The following is a 17,636-nucleotide window of genomic DNA, read 5'->3' as shown; positions in this document are numbered from 1 at the left end:
TAAAGAATTAAGGCATACATCACAACCTTAGCAAAATGGTGAGCTGGGTACTAATTAACCACTAGATTGCTCCATATCCCCACAAAAATGTTATTTTCATTAGTAAAATAAATTTTTGAATATACTTACCCGGTGATCATGTAGCTGTCAGCTCTGCTGCCCGACAGAAAAACCTAAGGACGAAATACGCCAGCGATCGCTATACAGGTGGGGGTGTACATCGACAGCGCCATCTGTCGAGCAGGTACTCAAGTACTTCATGTCAACACAGAACCAATTTTCTCCTCGGTCCACTGGGTCTCTATTGGGGAGGAAGGGTGGGTCCTTTAATTTATGATCACCGGGTAAGTATATTCAAAAATTTATTTTACTAATGAAAATAAAATTTTTCAATATTAAACTTACCCGGTGATCATGTAGCTGATTCACACCCAGGGGGGTGGGTAGAGACCAGCATACATGTTAACATTAAAAGCTAAGTATTTCGTATTTCATTTTAGCAGTTATTCAAAATAACAAACATAAAATAAATAAGTACCTGGTAAGGAAGTCGACTTGAACAATTACTCTGCCTTTTTAAGTACGTCTTCCTTACTGAGCCTCGCGATCCTCATAGGATGCTGAGCGACTCCTAGGAGATGAAGTATGAAGGGTTGCAACCCATACAACAGGACCTCATCAAAACCTCTAATCTAGGCGCTTCTCAAGAAATGACTTTGACCACCCGCCAAATCAAGTAGGATGCGAAAGGCTTCTTAGCCTTCCGGACAACCCAAAAACAATAATAAAACATTTCAAGAGAAAGATTAAAAAGGTTATGGAATTAGGGAATTGTAGTGGTTGAGCCCTCACCCACTACTGCACTCGTTGCTACGAATGGTCCCAGAGTGTAGCAGTTCTCGTAAAGAGACTGGACATTCTTAAGATAAAAAGACGCGAACACTGATTTGCTTTTCCAATAGGTTGCGTCGATTATACTTTGCAGAGATCTATTTTGTTTAAAGGCCACGGAAGTTGCGACAGCTCTAACTTCGTGTGTCCTTACCTTCAGCAAAGCTTGGTCTTCCTCACTCAGATGGGAATGAGCTTCTCGTATTAACAGTCTGATAAAATAGGATAAAGCATTCTTGACATAGGCAAAGATGGATTCTTAACTGAACACCATAAAGCTTCAGACGGGCCTCGTAAAGGTTTTAAATAGAACCTAAGAGCTCTTACAGGACATAAGACTCTTTCTAGTTCATTTCCAACCATACGAAAAGTTTGGAATATCGAACGATATTGGTCAAGGCCGAGAAGGTAGCTCATGTTGGCTAGAAAACCAAGTTGTAGAACATGTAGCCGTTTCGGATGAGAATCCAATGTTCTTGCTGAAGGCATGAATCTCACTGACTCTTTTAGCTGTGGCTAAGCATATCAGGAAAAAGTCTTTAAGGTGAGATCTTTCAGGGAGGCTGATTGTAGCGGTTCGAACCTGTCTGACATAAGGAATCTTAGTACCACGTCTAAATTCCAACCAGGTGTAACCAAACGACGCTCCTTCGTGGTCTCAAAAGACTTAGGGAGGTCCTGTAGATCTTTATTGTTGGAAAGATCTAAGCCTCTGTGACGGAAGACTGATGCCAACATGCTCCTGTAACCCTTGATAGTGGGAGCTGAAAGAGATCGTTCTTTCCTCAGATATAAGAGAAAGTCAGCTATTCGAGTTACAGAGGTACTGGTCGAGGATACGGATACTGACTTGCACCAGTTTCGGAAGATTTCCCACTTCGATTGGTAGACTCTAAGGGTGGATGTTCTCCTTGCTCTAGCAATCGCTCTGGCTGCCTCCTTCGGAAAGCCTCTAGCTCTCGCGAGTCTTTCGATAGTCTGAAGGCAGTCAGACTAAGAGCGTGGAGGCCTTGGTGTACCTTCTTTACGCGTGGCTGACGCAGAAGGTCCACCCTTAGGGGAAGTGTTCTGGGAACGTCTACTAGCCATCGAAGTACCTCGGTGAGCCATTCTCTCGCGGGCCAGAGGGAATCAACTAGCGTCAACCTTGTCCCTTCGTGAGAGGCGAACTTCTGCAGTACCTTGTTGACAATCTTGAACGGAGGGAATGCATATAGATCTAGATGTGACCAATCTAGTAGAAAGGCATCTATATGAACTGCTGCTGGGTACGGGATTGGTGAGCAAAATATTGGGAGCCTCTTGGTCATCGAGGTTGCGAAGAGACCTATGGTTGGCTGGCCCCAGGTGGCCCAAAGTCTCTTGCATACATCCTTGTGGAGGGTCCATTCTGTTGGAATTATTTGTCCCTTCCGACTGAGACAATCTGATATGACATTCAAGTTGCCTTGGATGAACCTCGTTACTAGTGAAATCCCTTGCGATCTCGAACAATGTCAGAGAGTAGGTCCCTCCTTGCTTGGAGATGTACGCCAAAGCCGTGGTGTTGTCCGAGTTCACCTCCACCACTTTGCCTTGAAGGAGAGGGCCTGAAGCTTTTCCAGGTCAGACGTACTGCCAGTAGCTCCTTGCAGTTGAAATGCATTATCCTTTGACTCGAGTTCCATAATCACGAGCATTCCCTACCGTCTAATGTCGCACCCCAGCATACGCCCGATGCGTCCGAGAAGAGAACGTGGTTGGGAGTCTGAACAGTCAGGGGAAGACCCTCTCTAAGGTTGATATTGTCCTTTCACCAAGTCAGACAAGACTTTATCTTTCCGGAAACCGGGATCAAGACCGCTTCTAGCGTCTTGTCCTTTTCCAGTGAAAAGCTAGATGGAATAGAAGAGGACGGAGGTGTAGTCTTTCTAGTGACACAAATTGATCCACGGATGACAGTGTCCCTACCAGACTCATCCACAGCCTGACTGGGCAGCGTTCCTTCTTCAGCATCTTCTGGATGGATAGCAGGGCTGGGGGTTGATCGTCTTGTTCAGCAACGTCCTCATCAGAGGGTTCCTCATCCGAAACTGATGAGGAAACGGCAACGGAGTGGGCAACTTCTGACTCGCTGAATCCGGTCGCACTGGTGGATGCGTGACGGAGCCGGACGCATGGCATTGCTGCACAGTCTGTGAACTGTCAACAACCATGGGTGCGCGAGGAAGTACAGCGTCAACCCGAACTGTCTAGACTGTCTGGGTTATGCAGTCAGCACCCTACCGGGTTGCTGAGGTTGACGCACTGCGTCACAACAAGTCACCTCTGCTGGTTGTTGAACGTCTTCCTAGTGACACACTGAACGTCAACAACCACCTCCGAGCGTCGCTTAACTTCAACGTGCGACTGGCAACCCACACTGGGTCGCATCGGAGGAAGAACCACCTCAACTGGCAGACGCGAGTAGGATACCTCAGCGTCAACAGGGCGCACAACCAACCGGTTGGAAGGTTGTTGGCCAGAAGGTTCTTCTCCGCATTTAAGTCCTCAATCAAGGACACAAGCTTGGACTGCATGTCTTGCAGCAAAGCCCATAGGGTCTACGGGAGCAGGTGTGGCAACAGACGGGGTTAGCGACTGAGGCGGAACCATTTACCAAGCCTTGTTATGTGTGACATAATAGTACAGCAACACTTCAAAGGCTCGACAAAAGTGAGAAGTTGACCTGTAAACAACTTGGAGCGTCTCCTGGCTAGGCGCCAGGGCGAGTCTACCAGAATTGAGAAGTCCATCTGGGCAGAGGCAAGAACTCCCAAGCCGAGAACTTCTCTCGTCTGGTGGATGCGTGCGCTCTATAAGCCAGTTTAAAAGAAGGGAAAGCAAAGGCTGTATCCCTAAAACTCCTCCTGGTGCAAAACCAGTCGCCTAGCCAACGTAACGCTCTCTAGGAGAGCGAGAGAGCACTAGCTTAACAACAACGGCTTCGAAGCAGCTAGGCCTAGTGTAAGTTCTGACGTTAAGGCGAACGAGGAGCAGCAGTTACAAGATCCGGACGAAGATCCTTAAAAACAATCATCATGATTTAATTAAAGTCCATAGGGGGGCTAAGCAGCTTAAGGCTCCTCTCCAAATGACAGAGTCCTCAAAGGAATATCAGTAGGAGGGAGAACAGCACTTTCTCATCTACAGGAACCTTGTCCGAGAAAAGCTAGGTTATCTCAGCGAGTCTCTCACTGGTGCATTAGTAGCAGACCAGAAGGCAACGTCATGAAACTGCTTGACAGTCTGTGAACTGTCAACAACTGAACTGTCAACGACAACAGGTGCGTGAGGACATACAGCACTGGTGCATTAGTAGCAGACCAGAAGGCAACGTCATGTAACTGCTTGACAGTCTGTGAACTGTCAACAACTGAACTGTCAACCACAACAGGTGCGTGAGGACATACAGTGTTCACTCGAGACTGCTTTGACTGTCTATACTGAGCAGTCAAAACAACTCTAGAATGCGGAGGTTGACGCACCGCGTCAAAACACGGCAGCTTAACTCCACCCTCCTGTTGTTGTGGTAGCTCACGCACGTCAACGGAGGGTTCCGCGCGTCGGCGAACGTCAACTTGCGTCTGGCAGGGTCGACTGCGCATAGGTGGTGGAGCTCTCACAGCCGGAGTGTGGGAGCAGGCAGCCTCAGCGTCAGCTGGGCGCACAACCGTGGCTGGTTGTAGGCTAACGGGTGCAGCGTCAACCTTCTCCGCACGATACTCCTGCATAAAGGAAGCTAGCTGAGTCTGCATAGACTGCAGCAAAGACCACTTAGGGTCTACAGCAGCTGGTGCGGCAACAGACGGAGTTATTGCCTGCTGCGGTACCACTTTGCCTCTCTTAGGAGGTGTGCAGTCGTCGGAAGACTGCAGCGAGTCCGAACTGACCCAGTGGCTACAACTGGGCCGTTGGACTTGCACGGAAGGAACCGACTTGCACTTAAAAAGCTGCGAGACCTTGGTCCATGGTTTCTTACGAGAAACCTCTTCCGCAGACGAGAAATAAATGGGCTCTCTCGTCTTTGTGTGGGTGGGGCGATCTTGGGTAGATACGCCCGAAACCACAGAGGGAAAACGTCTGTTCGTTGATCAAGGCCTGACGAACCCATAAGTCGTTCGACATTACTTCTCCCCTGGGCTTGGGAGCTTGTAAGAGGTCCCGGACTAGGTGAACGACAGGCACGAACAGACGAACCCTCGGACGCAACACTGTAACACTTGCGCATATCACTTTATCACTTCGATTTTCTGTTTTGCACTAATTTCACTGAAATCGAAACTTTTACTGATTTCTACGTGAAATACGCAATTCTACCCTTCATTAAAAGGTAGTAATTGCGAAATCAGTCGTATAATGCAGCTCATTAATACTAGCAAAAAACAGAAAACATATATAAAGATAAAAAATTCAGTGGCTGGGAAAGAGACTAAACACTAGTTCAAATAAACTACGTCTACAATCTCTCACCGCACATAGCCTGGGGACAAGAATAAAACCCTAGAAACGTTTTACCTTCTTCCCCGTACAGCGACTAGGGAGGAGAGTAACACGAGAAACAACGTTACTCGCTTGAACGGAACGTTTTCTCTCCTCTCTCTCCCTCCGTCTCTATCTCTCTCTCTCTTTCTCTCTTGATTACGCACCTAAGAGAAGAGCCAAATTATAAATCGTCAAAAAAACATGTTATTTGACTAAAAGGAACAAACTGAAAGGTTTTCCAAATAAAAAGTTCCTTTAATTTAGAATTTAAAACATTTAAGTTAAGAAAGAATGAACGAAACGTCAGAAACGATTTACTCTTACTGCAAAGTGAAACCGTGATACAATTTTCTCTCTATCGTAACGATAGAGCGCATGTTGAACGTCCTGAACGTCAACAACTGCGTAGTCTAAAAACTAAACGTGAGTTCATCTTTGAAAAACAGTACGAAAACTATCAAAGAGATTCTTTCATAAAACATTAAATTTTAAAAAGTTTTAAAATTTTTTAAAGGCTAACGGGCTCAACGTTGATTAACTTCGGTTCCAATTTCGGACCGCCTACTAAAAGGAAAGGTCGCAAATAAACAAAACATAAAAATTTATTTTATATGTTTATAATAAATGGAAAGTTAATCGAAGAGGCCTAATAAAGGCGGAGAGATATAAAATATGTGGATTTAGTAGGTCTTGCCAGTGGCACGACAGAGAGAAAATTGGTTCTGTGTTGACATGAAGTACTTGAGTACCTGCTCGACAGATGGCGCTGTTGATGTACACCCCCACCTGTATAGCGATCGCTGGCGTATTTCGTCCTTAGGTTTTTCTGTCGGGCAGCAGAGCTGACAGCTACATGATCACCGGGTAAGTTTAATATTGAAAAATATTAATCTGTTGTTGAAAATAAGACAGCTGATCAAATCATTAAATCAAGATATCTGCATTGAAAATACCTCTGTTGTATACAAAATTGGATAGTTACATGTGGTCCTGGATACATCAGGACCTGTGTAGGTGGTAGAAGCAATGCCCTAACTTGCAATGCTAAAAATGTTCAAAGGTCTATTCTTGGCAGAGTTGTACCTAGAAGTATACTTTATGTTTTGACTGTGACTTCAGAATACCACTTTTGGCAGCCACTGTTACTGTCAATGGAAGTGTAAGTACCGGTATATAAAAGCAGTGTCTTCAAGTTACTGCCTGTCACAATTTTGGTTGCACAGCTACAGCATCAGCACAGGAAGTGGGTAAATAAGCTTATCCAATAATTTCTTGATAAAAGAAAATTAGTTTCACTCGAGTTAGGCGTAATTGCAAAATGCTTAGCCCATCAAATACTACCCATTGCTCTTTTTATTAATAAAAGATTTACCAGCCCAATGAGTCACGCTTGACTTACAGAGTTGGTCAAAAAGCTGTTACTGGAGGTAAGACAAGAAGGGATGTTCAACTGTGCACTGATGTACTAATGACTAGTGGTTGCCAAGCCAGAAAGCAGGTGGAAATTTGTCATAGGTGGGGTGGGGGCCGGGAAGGAATTCAGACATAAGCAGCTTGGGTTTGTAAAAGTAGTTACTGTATGTTAAGTTTCTGGGATAGGCAATTGAGTTGAATACTCATCCACAGAACCAGTGGAAATGCAAGCCAGGTTTGCTGTCGATGAAGAATGCAACTTCAAGGAAGTCAAAGAGGTGGGCAGGTTACAGCAATTGTATAAAGTTCAACATACGTAAGAGTGGACAGAAAAGTATAGGGATGTGAAAAGTTTTCTTCATTTTATCATCTAGATTTATTTAAAGAGACTAGTGAGAATGAGATTTCTGCCTATGAAAATTTGGCAATAAATGATTAATGGGGTTGTGATAATACACATTCATAATTGCATCACATTCAAAGGGAGGTGCAAAGCAAAACAATTCAATGAGGAATACATGGAATAACAAATCAGAAATATTAATGAAAATTTCTAAGGATTCTGCTCAGTCAATAATTGAAAATGAGGCAGAAGATGGTCGGATACCAAAACTCCCAAGTCTCTTGAACAAATGGATCATGATGAAACAATATAAACAATCTTTTCGTAAAAACCCAAGAGATAAGGACTTCAATTCAGTGGTCTAGTTTAATAACATAAGAATAATGGATCCATATAAATGATTACACATCTATCCCTACAGAACTCTAAATATCCTACTTAATAATAAATTTTGAAATCATACCTAAAACAAAATTAAAGCTTACCACAAAACAGGAACACATTTTTCCTCCAGAATTTTTTCAGCTGTAGACCAAGAGAATCTAACTAATCCAGGAAAACCAAAGACTGGGTCCAATGAATTCATTAAAAAGTTCTTTGTAACTGCATCTGAAAGAATAAATTGAGAATATAATTTTTCTTCCAGAGTTTATTTTTGATAAAAAAATGTGTAAATACAATGTTATTTAATTTCATGGAAAATATATAAAATAAATATTCCACAGTGCAGAAAGAAAAAACTATGATCCTTTCCTTTTTCATCAAGAATGAACACTCAGTGTGTGCACAAGTTATTCTAACACACCTCTCTTACTAAAACCACACTTACCTCACCTCAATACACCACACACCTTTCAATCAGAAACTTATCCAGGAGAATTTTTCTTGAAACCTCTTACTTTAGTAGTCTCTCAATGGAATTCTACATAATTCTACTTATCAGATTTTGGTAATTATCAGGCAGTAAGGAATTCTAATTACTGTATTGGAATTTTGTAATTATTGAACTGTTTAGTTACCATAAGATCAAATTTATCATTCATGTTTGCAATATAGGCATCTGCCACATTTGTTAGGTTCCTAAAAAATATATTTGAAGTACATTGATTTGATAAGGACACAAATATAATATGGGTTTAAAGGGACAGGACAATGTCCTAAAGATCAACCAATTATTGTACAGTTGGCCCTCAATATTTGAAGGTTCTATCTTTGTGGATTCAGTCATTTGCGATACACAGAACTGTATAACCTAATAAATAAAAAACCACCCATTCTGGTTCCGCGATAAGTACTCTCGTGGGCCCACATTTTCAAACCGACTATGCAAAGCAGAAATGGCCAACTTTATAACTAACACATGTAAACTATTCAGTGATAAACTCTTTGTATAGTCGCAATACAGTAATAAAAAGAAATAAAAGGTCTTACTTACTTTATGTTCAAGTAATATTTGATAATGTGAATGATTTGAAGCATTTTCATGTTTGGCATCACTTACATTGTACATCTGAATCTAGCATTGCAAATTTTTTCACATCACCAGCTCTGGTTTCCTCAAGTTTTCTATTAACATAATGTATTAATACCCATTAAATAAGAACTTTCTGGTACCACATATTGTTTTAGTAAATTCAAGACCAAACTGAGTGGATAAAAGGATGCATATGCTGTATATATTTTTTTAAATGTTACTAAATAGTGATCTACTAAAATTGCAAAATCTTATAAGTAGGAATTCCTTTTTTAACATTATTCCTAACCATTATAGAAAGAATTTTTAAAATTAACTATCTTTAACTCATTAAAATTTAAAGTGCCAAATTGGTGCATTCATCATTAAAATAAGTACAGTAGGTAGGAACATATTGGGCTTCATATCTTTTCAGCCTCTTGACGTCATTGAGGATCCAAGCCTTAAACGCCTCAAGGTCAAAGTAGCGTAATGCCCTGTCTCACTCTCATATCAGTCTCCCCCATCTAAAGGAAGACTGCACGTCAGGTAAATTATCACCAGCACAACCGCTTCCACCGACAACTTGCAACGGGACCTATCTTCGAAAAGGAGCAGGACTACAATTGCCTTTCAATTACTTCTCCAATGGCTTTTTCATAAACTACTATGACCTCTATGACTCTGCCCTCTCATACTGGAAGCCGAGGGATAGTTTTTACGTGGATAGAGAGTTATAGGAGCCTAAAATTGTCATCCTTGCAGCCCTCTGTAGATGCACCTTGTGGCTTGCTCACCTCCATGACAACCAATACGGGATTGAAGCTACTCAAAGATATGTAAGGCACACAATATTTTAGCCAGGAATCAATCCTGATATAAAGAAACACAGTAGCAAGTTGCGACACCTGCCAAAAACTTCTACACAGTCAGCAACAAGAACCTTGCAAATGTGATGAATACCCATCAAGTCCTTTCTTCAATGTACCATAGAAATCCTTTCTTGTTAAAGCCGAGACTCTCAGGCACGCCTGTAGTTGTTACAAGGACACTTGATAACCGCAGCTAAAATCTCCAAAATGTCTTCTTTTGCAAAGTTAGTGTCCCATTCCATTTTTCAATAAAGAACTTTAAGCAAATCGCTGAAATTTTGTTGTGTAACCAGGTTACCATTTCTCTGTATTACTCTCAGTCTAATGGACACACAGAGTCTACAGCAAAGGCTGCCAAACAATCATCAAGTCCACCCAATCCAGGAATATACATTGTGAAGCCTTTAATATAAGACTGTAAGAGCTCAGGAACACGTTGACCACGGATAGACGCTACCCTGCGCAGATTATACATGGTTACCCTATCTGCACCTGTATTCTGGCTTACCCCCCATTATTCACAGATGAGCTGTAATCTAAGACTGAGGATTACAACTACAGCTGTTGTGCTGCCGCCCACAATGACCAGGCCAAGAACCTTCAAAATTCACATGTTTGCCTCTCTAATCAAGCTCACCATCGGCCACCAAGATACAGGACATCACCAGGCTATGATGGGACAACATCAGCATCATAATGGGCCGCAGCAGGTCAAACCGAGTACAAGGCACACCTCTCTAGTGGTTGGGTATGGTTCTGAAACCGCAGACATTTGCGTCTACTACCTAATATGAGCAATAACACTTCTGGTCAATTCCTTGTCTCCTAACTTTGGTCAAGAAAGAGAGCCATCATTTAACCCTTTTACCCCCAAGCTATTTGGAACTTTCCAACCCTTAACCCCCAGGAGTTTTTTTTTTCAAGCACATTTTGCTATATATATTTTTGAAATTGCTCCAACAGCCTTAATTTTTGTCATAGAGAGGTCAGGTTGGTCTCATTCTTTTGGAAATTGCCTGAAGTTTCTCAAAAAATTATCAAAAATATGCAAAAAAAAAAAAAATGTAAATAGCAGTTTTTTGCAAGGACGTACCAGTATGTCCATGGGGGCAAATGGATGAGTTTTGTGAAATGAACCAGTACGTCCTTTGGGGGTAAAAGGGTTAACATCCCCAATACCCGTTGTTCATCTCGACTCGCTCAAAGGTGTATAGTTATCAAGTATCATATTGTACATTACTTACAGCTTACATGCATCCATGGGTATTTACCTTATTGATTTACAGACGAATTACTGTATGTTATGTTAACATTCATCCTATACCAATGCCTATACTTTTTGTATGACCACCATCTCGATTATGCATCGTGGCAACATTGTAATTATAAGTGACAACTATCATTGTCTTCTCTGTCTATTTAATAAAACTGTAATGTAGGGGACATAAAACACTGTACTTGCACACAAAACCCAACTTAAATAAAACCCTGTCAATATCCTCTAAAGCAATTCCTACCTCCTGGATAGCCGCTTCCCCAATTGTCAATTTCAATATTTTCTGGGAAACTCCAACTTTTCAGAGCCCTGTCTCGAGCAACCTGGAGAAAGAGAATATTTAGAAAGTTTATATCATGTTGAAATGTTTCCAGCTAGTTTAAATAATTGGCTAAAAACTAAATTAAGATGCTTTCAAATATCTTTAAAATCTACATAAAGCTTTCTTGTATATGTATGTTGAGCCTGAGGGTAGTTTAAAATACAAGACTAGAAAACATGAGAGAGCACTGATAACCAATGTAACAAAGATTATGATATACATGGTGGAAGCAAAGGAGAATATTTAGTATGGAAAACCACATGAACAAAGCAGAAGATACATGGGAGAAAGAATCCGATATGAAAAAGGGCCACATAGAATATTGCAAAAAATTGGGATTGGATATATAAATTTGGGCCATTCAGCAACAATATGTAACTGACAAAACCTGGTTTTTACAATCTAAGTAAAAAAGAAAATAGGAAGTGGAAGAGGAGGTAAAGTAAGAGTCTTAGTTGGGGGCAACTAGGGCTGATGAGATACTATAGACAGTAAATTAATGCCTAAAGTGAACCATAGAAGGTGCACTGACAGCATTTCAACCCCTTGTAGGTAGATATTGCCAGAGACAACTGGATGAATGCAATGACGGTTTCAAATAGTGTGAAGCTTGAATTGCAAAGCGCCCAATGTTATGATGTATATGTATATATAAGCACTTCAAACCATTTGATATGGGTAGTTATTAAGATTCGGAAATGATAACAATTTGCCGAGTTGTGCAAGTGAAGTGGATAAGTGACATTAGTACTGATAAGGAAGTTACCAGAGATATGGTGCGAAGAAGGAAAATGAATAGTAAAGTTTGGCCATGGGACGAAAAGGGGGGAGAGGCAATCACATACTGTATTAACAAATATGGAAATAGAATAACAATGACAGTGAAGGAATTTCTAAAACATAAAATAAAGGAAATAGATAAAAAAGTAGACCATATGGGAGTTTATGTAAAGCAGTGCAAGATAGAAGGAAAAGAAATCTTTATGAACCAACCCGTGTACGGCAAAAGTAAAATTAAATATTGATGACCCTGGTCAAATGCACTTCAACCAGACCACAGACCAATATTCCTAGTCAAATAAAGATGACCAAGACGACTTGTCATCAATAAGCAAACGGAGGAAGTAAATACAAAAGGCTTTAAATAGCTGAAGACCAACAGGAATGGATGAAAAGAATATCTTTTCAGTAATTAGTTTAAATGCATTTTATAATTTCTCTGGTATTGTATGTATGTATTGCCAAAAAATTCTAGAAAAGTGCATGTAAGAAATTCTTAAAATTTACAAGATCAGTTTAATCACTCACATATAAAAAAAACTAGTCTTATAAGACAGGCCTGAGAAAAACACACGTAAACAAAGAGAGAGAGAGAGAGAGAGAGAGAGAGAGAGAGAGAGAGAGAGAGAGAGAGAGAGAGAGAGAGAGAGAGAGAGAGAGAGATTGCTTGTGTGGGCTAACCAAGACAAGTTATAGATAACCGAATTAAAAACATTTTCAAATACAGTATTTCTATTGTTTAATATCTTAACAATGAAAACAATAAACTATGCAAATCATGCAGTACCAAACAAAAGTGAGTGACTAAGCAGAAATTATTGGAATATTCTTCTCTCACTCTCTCTATAAATCCTTGGAATATGCAGATTTTAGGAAAGCATATGATGGAATTACTGCAGCACTGTATATATCACATAATAGATTAACCAAAAACATAATTGTAACTTGATAATAAAAATATATATAAAATAAGAAAAATAAACTTTTATGAAATTTAACTTACCTTGGCACAAATACTAGCTGCAGACACACATGGAAAGAGAGAATCGGCTTTCTTCGCAACAGTTACTTTCAATGTAGGGAAAATTTCCTGCAGCTTTGCCTGGTTAACATGAAAAAGTTTCAGTTCATTACCTTTCACAATTAGCGTACAGTAAAATGTAAAGACATTACATAATTAAATATCAGTATTTAATATTATATCTATAAGATTCAAAAGTTTCAAATACATTACGTCATTTTAAACTACCAAGACCAATCTATAATGTCCCATCAAAGCATACACAGGCTGCTAAAAGGATAATATTTTCACCTTAACGAGCACGGCTCGGCCCCATTAAGAATGTTACTTTGGGGTTACAGTACTCCAAACTTCATCTACTTTCTCATTTCACAACTGATTTTTTTTCATCTGAAAACCATTTGAAAGAATTTCATACACAAAAAGATGTACATGTGAAACTCTCTTTCATGTTTGAATGGCAAAAATAAGTCGACTTAAAAAATGCCTAATATTTTTTTCCTTGAAAACTTCCTATTTTGAGAAATCAGGCTTCAAAGTTTTTTTTGTAGATTGATTAAATATACTTTAGTATGCAAAGTATGGACTTTAGGCTGTAATTTTACCTCACCCTTTGGGATCATAAGGACATAATCAGTAGTAACCCTTTGTTTAAATCCAAAAATTTCATCCCCATATGTACCAAATGCAGAAACATAAGCAAAACTGGCTAACATAATTTAATCTCATCTCTATTTTTCTGAGCAAATTTTACGCCTTTTATCATTTCTAGACACTTTATGCATCTTTCAGCATAATCATAACAAAAATGATAATGTATAAATAAAGACATAGATACATGAAAAGTATCCATAAATATACAATTCACAAATAGTGATACTTTTGAATTATTATTCTTTTCAATTTAGTATATATTTTGAATATACTGTATATCAAATGTACACTGGCATCACGAACTTCTGTTTGGTTGACCATGTTGACGATGTCAGTTCCAGGTCGGTTAGTGAGGAAACCAGGCTAGTTTTTCTTTTTATAATTCTATAGTTTTTTTTATAATTTTAACTTGTTTCCCATGTAGCGAATTGTTTTAAATTATGAAAAAGTAATAGAGGAAAACAACAGCTTTGCATAATTTGGCAGTATATTAAGAGCCTGGTCTTGTAAATAAATACTGCATGGCTTCTTGACCACATGGAGTCAGCAACTTGCTGCCTAGAACGCTGGAGAGAAACAGACCACTGCCCACCTGGTGTGGCCATCCAGAGCCCATGTGACTCTTCCCAATGGATCAAATATCTGTAGAAAGGATTGGGTTACTTAATCGAGCAAGAGCTCGAGTTGGAAGGACTGGAGATAATCTTCATAAGTGGGGCCTCGCCCCTTCATGTGATCATTCGATCCAGACCAAGGACCACATTCTTCGTGGGTGTGAACGGGGATCCAAGCTGTACAAATTTGGACCTCTACAAATGTTATCAGGCTGTTATGCCGTGGATACAATGAGTAAAGTTCAATTTTCTGATGCTCAACTTAATACTGTTAGCCAATCTGATTAAATACTTTTCTTTTAAAAGAAAGGGGCATTTAATTTTCGTAACCTTATTTTGTTTCCCAAAATCTCTCCATCCCATATTCATCCTTCTTTTAATTTTGGTCTCATGTCCTGGGGAAACACTACTGTCTGACCTAAGCACGTAAATTCATTAACAATCTCTAAAGGTTCATTTATAACCTTTATTTGTTGCCTCTGCATTTTCATTGAACATTATCTTAGTTTTACTCATTCATTTTCAGTCCCAAATTTTTGCTTTCTCTATTCAAATCTTCTACTGTAATACCTTTTGCAATTCCTTCCATTATTCAATAAATAGTACTATGTTATCTGCAAATCTCAAGTTTTTAAGGTACAGCATTCCCCATTAATGTTAATTCCTATATTTTCCTATTCTAAATTCTTAAAAACTACTTCAATGCACACTGAATAATTTTGGAGAATAATGTCTATACACATACAGTGAACCCTCGCTACTTCGCGGTTCGACCATCGCGGATTCACCACTTCGCGGGTTTTTTCCATAACCCATATATATATACATATCGCGGATTTTCCGGAAATTTCGAAAATACCGCGATATCTGAAGACCCCAAATACGATATTTCGTTACCTGTAATTCCATTAATACTGTAATTAGTAATATCTGCTCTTACTGACTGTTCATTGCATTAAATATGATATATAATTCAGCACAGAAAGAAATAAAACACGAAAAGAGAATGTGATCATACGATAATTCAGTACTGTATACAGTACGTAGTAAAATTAAATCGAACATGAAACGCAAATCAGATGCAGTCATACCATATTAGAATGGTGTAAGGCTGCTGATGGCTACTACTGTACTACAAATGTAATGGATGTGCTTCTTTTCCATGAATCTTTTGTATGTATACGTACGTAGTACTGCATCCAATAATATTGTTTGTTGCAAAAATCACATTTAGAATAAGCGTACGAGAGAGAGAGAGAGACACACATCCTACAACAAAAGCATAAAATAGCATACGTAAAGCTATTATTATTGTTATTATTATTATTATTATTGTTGTTGTTGTTAATAAAATTATTATTGTTAATATTATTATCATTATTATTATTATTATTACTGTATTATTATCATTATTTATTATTATTAATACTGTACGTACAATATACGCGGGGTATCTTGTTCTTTGAATTTGTAACCTACGCATCATATAAGACAGGTTGTGATTGGTTCAAGCGCTGATAGATGACGAATCAGAACTCAAGTTTTGTTATCTAGCCTGTGATTGGTGTTTTGCCCGCATCTCCAGCTTCCAGGCTCTGTTCGCGGCCACTTTCTCTTACGCCGTATCGCTGAGTAGACGTTGTTAAGTTTGTGAACTTTAATCTGTGCTGTGTGCGACTGTTTTAAGTTGAACTCTTTGTTGAACTTACTGTTGAATCCTACTGTACAATAGCTCCCAAGCGTTCTGCTTCTACTAAGGCTGGTAGTGAGCCTAAACGCCACCGAAGGATGATGACGATTGCTGAGAAGGTGACGCTTGTCTATATGTTGAAAGACGGTAGAAGTTTTGCGTCCGCAGCCCGCCATTTTGGAATCAACGAATCCACCGTTCGCTATATCAAGAAGGACGAGGCGAACATTAGAAAGACGGCTGCAATCACCTTTAGCAGATCAGCGAAGCGAGTCGTTACCACGCGTAATAAAACGATCGTACGCATGGAAGGTGCTTTAGCTGTGTGGATTACCGACTGCCGGAAGAAGAACATAGCCTTGGATACGAACACCATCCGAACAAAGGCTTTGAGCTTGTATGAGAATTTTGCGGCAAAGGAACCTCAAGACGACGATGGCAACCATGCTGAAGAAGATGATGATGCAGATGAACCTCAACCAGGGACATCCACTGATTCCCAGCCTCAGAAACAACGTTTTTCCGCCAGCAAAAGATGGTTCGCGAAGTTTCAGAAACGCTTCGCCCTGAAAAGCGTTTCCCTGCATGGCGAGGCTGCTTCGGCTGACACTGCCGCTGCTGAAACTTACGTGAACCAGACGTTCAAGAATATTATCGCCGAAGGTGGATACAAGCCGGAACAAGTCTTTAATATGGATGAGACTGGCTTGTTTTGGAAGAGAATGCCGTCGCAAACTTTCCTGTTCAAAGAGAAGCCAAAGCCTCTGGCTTTAAAGCATTCAAGGATCGAGTTACCCTCGTGATGTGTGGCAATGCTGCTGGATTTTTGCTCAAGCCAGGGCTTATAAGTCGAAAAATCCTCGGGCTTTGAAAAATAAAAACAAGAATCTCCTTCCCGTGTACTGGATGCATAATCTAAAAGCATGGATTACGAAGATGCTGACCTCCAACTGGTTCCACCAGTGTTTCATCCCGCAAGTCAGTGAATATCTCGTAGAGAAGGGCTTGCCATTCAAGATCCTTCTCCTTATGGATAACGCTGGTGGACACGCAACTGACCTGTCGCGTGAGGGCGTTCAGGTTGAGTTCCTGCCACCCAACACTACGTCATTAATTCAACCGATGGACCAGGGGGTTATCAGGGCGTTCAAGGCCCTCTACACGAAGAATACCTTGGCGGACCTCGTTGCGTGTGTGGATGCTGCCCAAGATGATGAGGATGAAGATTTTAACTTGAAGGCGTACTGGCGGCAGTACACCATAGCCACGTGCCTGAAGAATATTCAGAAGGCACTGCAAGAGATGAAACCTGTAACCGTGAATGCGAGCTGGAAGAAGTTGTGGCCCCAGATTGTTTACGACGACGAGGGATTTACTCCGTCGGAAATCCAACACTCTGCAATACGCAAATCTGTGCAGTTGGCTGCCATAATTGGAGGTGACGGGTTTGGCGACATGACGACTGAAGACGTCGAAGAGTTGTTGGACTGCCATTCCCAGCCGCTAACTGACGCAGACCTAGAAGACCTGACGAAATCGGCAAGCGAAGAAGAGAGTGAAACCCAGGAAGAGACCCAAGAAAATGTCGAAGAAACGGGCTTAACATTAGAACGGCTTGCCAAGTTCTGCAACCATATCAAGGAGGCGAAAGAAATGTTGCAAGAGTGGGACGAGGATATGGTTCGGTCTATGCAATTCTCCAACAAGGTCGATGACATCATGACTCCCTACAGGATGCTCTTAGAGCGAAAAAAGAAGCAGCGGCAGCAACTTCCGATCACAATGTTCTTCCAGCCTCGCAAAA

The 17,636-nt window shown here is 40.4% G+C and overlaps 1 protein-coding gene across 3 annotated transcripts in view; it reads right to left on the bottom strand.

The window, feature by feature from the left end:
• LOC137646903 (ribonuclease H2 subunit A-like) overlaps positions 1–17,636 on the bottom strand; it is a 50,834-nt gene that overhangs the window by 6,053 nt on the left and 27,145 nt on the right. For all 3 annotated transcript variants that reach the window (XM_068379975.1, XM_068379974.1, XM_068379973.1), the window contains exons 4-6: positions 12,857–12,955; positions 10,993–11,074; positions 7,636–7,759 (exon numbers count right to left, since the gene is read on the bottom strand). In XM_068379975.1, coding sequence (XP_068236076.1) covers positions 7,636–7,759; positions 10,993–11,074; positions 12,857–12,955 — 305 coding nt within the window. The remainder of the gene's footprint in view (positions 1–7,635; positions 7,760–10,992; positions 11,075–12,856; positions 12,956–17,636) is intronic.

This window comes from Palaemon carinicauda, chromosome 9 (assembly GCF_036898095.1).
Source record: "Palaemon carinicauda isolate YSFRI2023 chromosome 9, ASM3689809v2, whole genome shotgun sequence".
NCBI lineage: Eukaryota > Metazoa > Arthropoda > Malacostraca > Decapoda > Palaemonidae > Palaemon > Palaemon carinicauda.
This window is presented reverse-complemented; position numbering and strand designations above follow the sequence as displayed.